The 7,517-nt window shown below is 35.6% G+C and overlaps 2 protein-coding genes across 2 annotated transcripts in view; one reads left to right on the top strand and one right to left on the bottom strand.

The window, feature by feature from the left end:
* Window positions 1–1,255, bottom strand: part of tlcd2 (TLC domain containing 2) — a 20,926-nt gene extending 19,671 nt beyond the window's left edge. The window contains exons 1-2 of the mRNA XM_016557142.1: window positions 709–1,255; window positions 275–357 (exon numbers count right to left, since the gene is read on the bottom strand). Of these exons, the coding sequence (XP_016412628.1) occupies window positions 275–357; window positions 709–887 (262 nt within the window). The 5' untranslated portion in view covers window positions 888–1,255. The remainder of the gene's footprint in view (window positions 1–274; window positions 358–708) is intronic.
* A 2,735-nt stretch (window positions 1,256–3,990) lies between these two features.
* On the top strand, window positions 3,991–7,217 carry aifm4 (apoptosis inducing factor mitochondria associated 4). The gene is made up of 15 exons (XM_016557141.1): window positions 3,991–4,038; window positions 4,134–4,209; window positions 4,556–4,668; window positions 4,809–4,895; window positions 4,979–5,070; window positions 5,198–5,328; window positions 5,400–5,515; window positions 5,600–5,671; window positions 5,760–5,823; window positions 5,919–5,995; window positions 6,074–6,191; window positions 6,419–6,517; window positions 6,609–6,684; window positions 6,787–6,891; window positions 7,042–7,217. Exons 6-15 carry the CDS (start codon window positions 5,283–5,285, stop codon window positions 7,073–7,075), a joined length of 807 nt encoding a protein of 268 aa, XP_016412627.1. The 5' UTR covers window positions 3,991–4,038; window positions 4,134–4,209; window positions 4,556–4,668; window positions 4,809–4,895; window positions 4,979–5,070; window positions 5,198–5,282; the 3' UTR covers window positions 7,076–7,217.
* Window positions 7,218–7,517: the final 300 nt, after the last annotated feature.

The following is a 7,517-nucleotide window of genomic DNA, read 5'->3' as shown; positions in this document are numbered from 1 at the left end:
TTTTTATAATATTAAAAATATCTGTATGACATTATATTCTGCAGTTCTTCCCTGTTGTACCAAATATCTATACTTTTCAAATTATCATATCGAAGTTAGAAATTCAAATATTGTGACAAAATTAATTTTGTAGGGTGTCACAAGTTTGTTAAAATTTCCAAAGGGTGCCGCAACTTAAAAAAAGGTTGGGAAACACTGGTCTACACACCCTCTCTCTGAAGAAACCCCAAAAATAACAACGTAAAACACGTATATAATAAAGCTTTATACTCACCGATTGATACAGATACCAAGGCGTGAGAGAAAACGGAGTATGTTTCTATCAAATCCTCAGCCATCTGGGGATGCATGCAAAAACTACAAACACAGACGACGTTTTACAATCATGGAATGGCGTTTAAAATGAAAATACACCACATTTGTGAAAGATGCTGGGTAGTTGGCACATTAACTTAAACCACAAACGTTAAAATCTTCAAGTGACATGAACCACTGGTGTAAACGTGTGGTCTGTGTGCTGGTTATCAGATAGCCATATCTGTTCAAATTACATCAGTTCAACATAAAGAGGCAGCTGAGAAGATCTTACTCTTGGATAAAATTCTCAAGCATCTGATAAAGGCATCAAACAGACAGCGCAAACAGGAATATATGGGTGTGTAATGTAGCCTATTCTCCATGCACATGTGAGGGAATTCTGACACTCACCAAAGCACAGACCACACTCCAGTTAGGAGGCTGTGCACGAAAGACGTGGAGATGTTTTTCCATTTCCAAACGTTCCTCTGAGCTGTCTCGGGGATGGGAAGTTTGCCGACTCCATAGTTTACTAATTTGAAAAAAACTACCGAAGATCCAGTGGTCAAAATCACTGAATTCAACTCCATATTTTAAGGGCGCGCTTCTGTCTTCTTGTCACTACCCAAATCTCTCGCGCCCGTCTAGACCTAAACCCGTCAAGCGTTTTATCTGTTATTTAATAAAAAAAAATGCATCCCGGTTGCTTGTATTTATTTCATTTTCACTTTCAGTAATCCAAACATATACGACTGTTGGTAGTCCTTGTATAATTCATAAATTGCTCGATTATTCTATCTTTGTTAATAAAAAAACAAAGCTCTTTGTTTCAGCGCTCGGTTTGTTCAGTCCGATGTAAAGCTAAGAAGACACTGGTGGCTCAATTACGAGCGGCAACAATTAAATAGTAGCTAATATGTGCGTTACAAAATCCTGACGTTTGTGTAACTTTTTCTCCTTTACAATAACCAAACACGAGAATCCCCGCCCAATCATCGTGAGGCGCGGTTGAGCAAATGAGCGTCTCGGCCGTGTGTTTCCATACGTCTATGTCCCGCCCCCTATTTCAAAGTTGAATCATGGGAGATGTAGTATAGGCGGGGATTTCGTAACTTGCAATTTAAGGAAGAGAAAGGGAAAAATGTTGCAGGTGTCTTCAGCTGACGGGCGCTCTGCGTTCAAGTCCTCCTGGGATGTTCGTACTTACGAGCTAACAAACCGTAATTACCTCAGGTGCGTTGAAGTAACTTTGGTCGGAACAAGATGGCGATTTAACTTTTCGACATAAAATTCAACGATTTTAAGTTACTGTACATCTACAAAATGATGAATAAAGAATGTGCATCATTGTGTTTTTGCTGTTTTTATTCAATTTATGACGGTGATGTAAAATAAATCATTATATATTCTATAGTAATTATACAATAATCAAATATTTTGTATATGTAACTTCTATAGTTTTATTGTACATTACAAAAAAAAATATTTTTATTCATTTCAACAAATTTACCGTCAATAGCGCATATAGTCTTTGGCTGTATCGGACTGTCGGATTCCGACACTGACACGCCCCCAACTCGGAAACTCGGGGCTTAAAGAAAATTTCGCACTCATAATAAAGACTTTGTGGTGGCGTTCATGTGCGTTCAACTCATAAATACGATCTATCCAAACGACTTTTATTTTTGATGTGCCATTGAGCTTCTCCAGACTCTTCCTTATTCCATCTGTCTGAAAAAAAAGAATTATATTTACCAGTCTTATTCATAACTTTTAATTGTTAGATAGCCTATTTAACATAATAATAATAATAATAATAATAATAATAATAATAATAAATTTATTTTAAACCAATACAAGCTCATTTGTTGATCTTCATTTAATAAATCGTTGCAGAAGACATCGAGTTCGCAGCTGATTGGTTCATGAGACGGTCAATTCAGTAATAATAAACTATTTAAATCATGTTTAAAATGTATTTTCTACCAGAGAGTAATTTGAGATGAGGTGGACATGGAATTTCATAATTCGTATGTGATGCATGTGTTCACATGTGGATACGGTGGAAAAATTAAACTACTGAATTAAACTACTGAGTCTGAAAAGTGTTTTAATGGAGTTTAATTGCTAAAAGTCGCAGGTGGTTCCGTCGTCTAACCATAGGTGATCACACACCAGTGTTTATACATGAAACATCAATTAAGCAAGTATGTTCCTACAAGTATTTTGGTATCCATATAGATGATAAACTCAGTTGGGGGATGCATGTGGATGCATTTTGTTCTCGTGTGCAGCAAAGATTGTATTTTCTGCGTAGACTCAGGATTTTGGGAGTGGAGCAGAAAATCATGCATTTATTCTATCAGGCAGTTATAGAGAGTATAATTAGGTATGGTATTACGGTATGGTTTGGTAACCTTACAATTCAGGTAAAGTCTAAGCTTGCACGCTTGTTAAAAATAGCAATGAAGACCATTAGGAGAAAGGAGTTTTTGTTCCTTGAGTCACTGTGAACAGTCGGTTCTTAGGGAAGCACATAACATTTTAGCTGACCCATTGCATGTATTGCATACAGAGTATGAATTGTTGCCTTCTTGAAGACGGTACAGATTTCCAATGTGTAGGTATAATCGTTTTAAAAAGTATCTTATACCCATGTCAATTAAAATGTTAAATGATGAATGATTGTTTGTTTTTTTTAAGGGTGAGTATAGGAATTATGTGCATATTGTGTGTATATTGTTATTTATGGATCCAATGGTCTTGTCAATGTAAACACCTTGAGTCCCACACAAATTTCCCCTTTGGGGACAATAAAGTGTATTTCATTAATTTAATTCAACCAGTGGCGTCGAGCGACATCTTGTGGTTCTCTTCATGAAAGACATGTTGTGTTGGCAATATTTATATATCTTTTTTTCTCACTTCAATGGAAGTCTATGATAATCAAAATTGTTTGGTTAGCAACCTTCTTCAACGTATTTTATTTTGTGTTCTGTATGGTTTGGAACGACATGAGGGTGAAAATACATCACATACAAATTGTATACCGATATCAAACTTATTTTACTAGAAATATTTTACTAGTCACTGAAAGATGATCACTATTAACAAATTTTACTACTACTTAATGCTACACTATTGTTATATATTACAGTTGTTGTTGTTGTTGTTGTTGTTGTTGTTTTTTAGAAAAATACATTGTATGCACTCTATGCACCCCCAAATATTATGAATTTCAAATTGAATTGGGAAAAATCTCTCTCTTTCTCGCTCTCATAATAGCATTAAAAAGAATTATGCTAATAGCAATCTTCAAATGCTTACTTGTTTTGATAACAACACACATATTGTCTATAATGCACACAAGAAACAGAAGTTAGATTACAGAAGTGGCTCATTACTAGCTGCACTCACACATTTTAATGTCACCGCCACGAGCGCTGATTGGCTCACAGCTTCGCCGCTGCTGTGTCACGATGAGGTGTCAGCAGCGGTTTATCTAGTTTATCCTGAAAGGACTGCAAAGAAACGGACAGGTAGCAGTTTGCGGACCTGAGAATATCGTCTAGACAGGTAAGAAATGAGGAAAATGATGAAGTACGCGAGGACGACTGTACAAATAGGCCTATTATGAATGAAACCTTTATCAGTTTATTATTATTATTTTTAATCTATTTTTCCTTTTCTGTTAAGGTCAAAGTTGAGGGTGGTAAAGTTTATGTGACCACTGATAAAAAGGTTAGTCTCATACCATTATGATTTTATTTTATGGTTCAGTACAAGATTAGTTGCTGTTTTATTCATTTTTATTTTTATTTTTTGGCGCTTCTTAGAAACGGAAAAAGCGTGTTAAGAAAATGAGCGGTAGAGTGCCTGGAGTAAGTCACACGGTTGTTCTGATTGGAGGAGGTGAGGAGGTGAGGAATTGATACATTATCAAACCTTTATATATTAAATGCTTATTTCATGCAAGAATACATTTCACCTCATCGTTGGATGTTCATCACCCCCTAGAGGTTTTGTGGTGTACTGCATGGGGTCAGCAAATTCATAAAAATATGTTTACTAAAATGCATTATTAAGTTAATTGAAAGCAAGTTCAGCTAAATGTTTCATTGTTCCATACACATTTAAATGTATTAAATAAAATTTAATTGCGATGTACAAGTTTGTCCACCATGGCCTGAATACATTTGTAGGCCTCTAGTCTGTCATGGTAGGCAATGCAACATTTATGAGTGTTTGTGTTTTACAGGTCCAGCTTCACTGCAGTGTGCAGAAACCCTTCGCCAGAATGATTATGAAGGGAGAATTATAATGGTTACCAAAGATGAGCAGCTTCCTTTGGATAAGACCAAGCTTAGCAAGGTGGGTATCCATGGACCATAGATGAAACAAAACTAGATTTTATGATTTTAATGGCTCCCCATTGTCTTATTGAATTACAAACCAGTGTAGTTTCTTGTTTACTGTTAATGAAGCTGTGGTGTGTTCATGGACCCCTCTAGGCAATGAACATTGAAATTGAAAAGGTGCTGCTACGACAGAATGATTTCCTTCAAGAGCATGGAATTGATGTGTGGACTAAAAAAGAGGTGAGTTTCTTTTATATCTCTTATTTATTTTCCTAGGATAATTTCTGGGATCACATGCATTAACAATAATTTGTCCCTCAAAGGTAAAATCTGTTGACACAGAGGCTAAAACTCTGACTTTCAGTGATGGCACCAACCAACACTATGACCAGCTCCTGATTTCTACAGGTGGCAGGTTAAATCATAGTTTGTTTTTACATAAACGTCTCATAAAAAAGCTTAGCACCATATGTAGTGATAGACATATGGACCTTTTATCTGGATGCAGAATCCAGTGGTGAATTATGTACTTTTGTTTTTAGGACCAGACCTCTGCAGTGCCCTGGTGCTGAACTTGAAAATGTGAAATTGCTGGAGAGCTAAAAGGACGCCACAGAAATTCATAAAATGAGTGCCGGCAACAAGGCCATCATCGTTGGAACTTCATTCATAGGTATACAGAAAACAAAAGTATTCTTTCATGAACATTATTGCAAATTATGACATTCAATTATCAATTATCAGGAATGGAAGTAGCAGCTTATCTGTCTGACAAGGCAGACAGCGTCACTGTTATTGGCAGCAGTAAGTTTCCTTTCCAGTCATCACTGGGTCCAGATATCGGAAAAATGACAATGCAGGTCAGAGAACATTGTGGTATTTTCTGTGTTTTTTAATTTACTGCTATACACCATCAGTCACAAGTAATTAACCGCCTCTTAAAGATGCTGAAAGAGAAAAACGTGAAGTTCTATACAAGTAATGGTGTGGCTGAAATCCGGGGTGAAAACGGAAAGGTAAGAAGCAGCGTATTACTGCATTACTAAACAATCATAGAGCTGATATCAGTGCATCATAATTAAACTATCTAACACAATTGTTTAGGTTAAGGAAGTTGTTCTGAAAAATGGTGAAGTCCTTCCAGCGGATATTGTAATTGTGGGCATTGGTATGTACAAAAACAATTTTGCCATAGCAGTTTTGTTGTTGTCACTGAAACAAAGACATTAATTTCTAACAAATGCATTTATTATTCTTTCAAAGGTGTCATTCCCAACTCTAATTTCCTTAAGGAAACATCTGTGGAAATTGATTCACGCAGTGCTGTTGTTGTTGACAAGGTAACAGCCTTCATATCCCATAGAGCGAACACTTTAATTATAAAATATAGCAGTTTTAATGTTAGCTGTGTTTTGCAGTTCATGAAAACCAACATTCCTGATGTCTTTGCTGCTGGAGATGTGGTGTCCTTTCCACTTCCTTTGGTTGGCCATAAGAGAGTCAATATTGGACACTGGCAATTGGCGCAAGCTCACGGTACCACATGATATAATAATCAGATTCTGAATGTTCAAAAATACAAAAGTTTGGGGTCAGTAAGATTTTTAAGAAAAGAAATACTCTCAATACATTTATTAAACAAGGACAAATTAAATTGATCAGGACTTTTACATTTCTACCAAACAATTCTGCTGTTCTTTCTGTTAATCATTCCTGTAGTGTATGTGGTAATGTGTAAAATATGTGGTTGTGGTCCTCAACAGGAAGAATCGCAGGCTTAAGCATGCTGAATCAACAGGTTGTGATAAATACTGTGCCATACTTCTGGACCATGCTGTTGGGAAAAAGTATCCGATATACAGGTGATCATTCCAAGATAAATATCCCTTCTCTGAGCAAATATAATATTTTAATAAAATCATTTTAACTCTTCATCTATTTTAATTCTTCTAGGCTATGGGGAAGGATACACTGACATTATTTTCAAAGGAAGCACCGAGGAAAGAAAATTCTTGGCATTTTATATCAAGTAAGCTAATAGTTCATGAAGAAGCCTTAAAAGTCCATCAAATGATTTATATCTTGAAATTAGGATCACTCTTCGTTCATCACTGTTTATATTATAATCCAGAGATGAAGAAGTTGTTGCAGCTGCCAGCTTGAACTTTGACCCTGCTGTCGCAAGGTTGGCAGAAATGTTATTGATGGGGAAGAGGATCACTAAGGGTCAGGCACAGTGAGTATCAATAAGTTACAAACCCTCAAAACATTGTATACATAATCTAGAACTATGAATTCAAAAGCTATTTTTGAATTTATTTGCATGCATTTCAAAAGTGAAGCCTGTTTGGAGGATATAATACAGGATTTTGTTCTGCTTTCACAGATCTGATGACCTCAGCTGGTTGCAGCTCCCATGAAAGTGCTTTGGCAACACTTACCTCAATGACTGTATTGATTACAGATTGTCCATCTGTCATTATATTTGACTGACTGACCTATAGCTTATCTTCAGTAACAAAAACAGATTGGTACTGTGTTTTATCTTCAATATAATCTTTTCCCACATAAATGTTGTTTTTTTCCTGGAAGGAATAAACAGTTGTTGTGCAGTTATTCTCAGAAACAGTTGAAGACCAGATGTAGCACTTGGATAAGCATTTGTGCCAGCAGGAAATGATTTCTTCTTCAATGCCTGTATATGTGTGTGTGTGTGTGTGTGTGTGTATGTATGTATATATATATATATATATATATATATATATATATATTTTATTTTGATTTTAATATATTTTATTGTGAAATATATATATTGTATATATATATATATATATATATATAGTATATATATATATATTTTTT

The sequence above is a fragment of the Sinocyclocheilus rhinocerous genome, unplaced genomic scaffold, assembly GCF_001515625.1.
Source record: "Sinocyclocheilus rhinocerous isolate Xijiao unplaced genomic scaffold, SAMN03320098_v1.1 scaffold166, whole genome shotgun sequence".
NCBI classification, from domain to species: Eukaryota; Metazoa; Chordata; class Actinopteri; order Cypriniformes; family Cyprinidae; genus Sinocyclocheilus; species Sinocyclocheilus rhinocerous.
The sequence above is the reverse complement of the archived record's forward strand: the minus strand, read 5'-3'. Positions and strand labels throughout refer to the sequence as shown.

Bases quoted from the DNA above. Each gene is read 5' to 3' on its own strand.
- aifm4 (XM_016557141.1), top strand. From the start codon at position 5,283: ATGAGTGCCGGCAACAAGGCCATCATCGTTGGAACTTCATTCATAG. The intron at 5,824-5,918 runs GTATGTACAAAA...ATTCTTTCAAAG, and splicing joins TATTGTAATTGTGGGCATTG to GTGTCATTCCCAACTCTAAT. The intron at 5,996-6,073 runs GTAACAGCCTTC...TGTGTTTTGCAG, and splicing joins GTGCTGTTGTTGTTGACAAG to TTCATGAAAACCAACATTCC.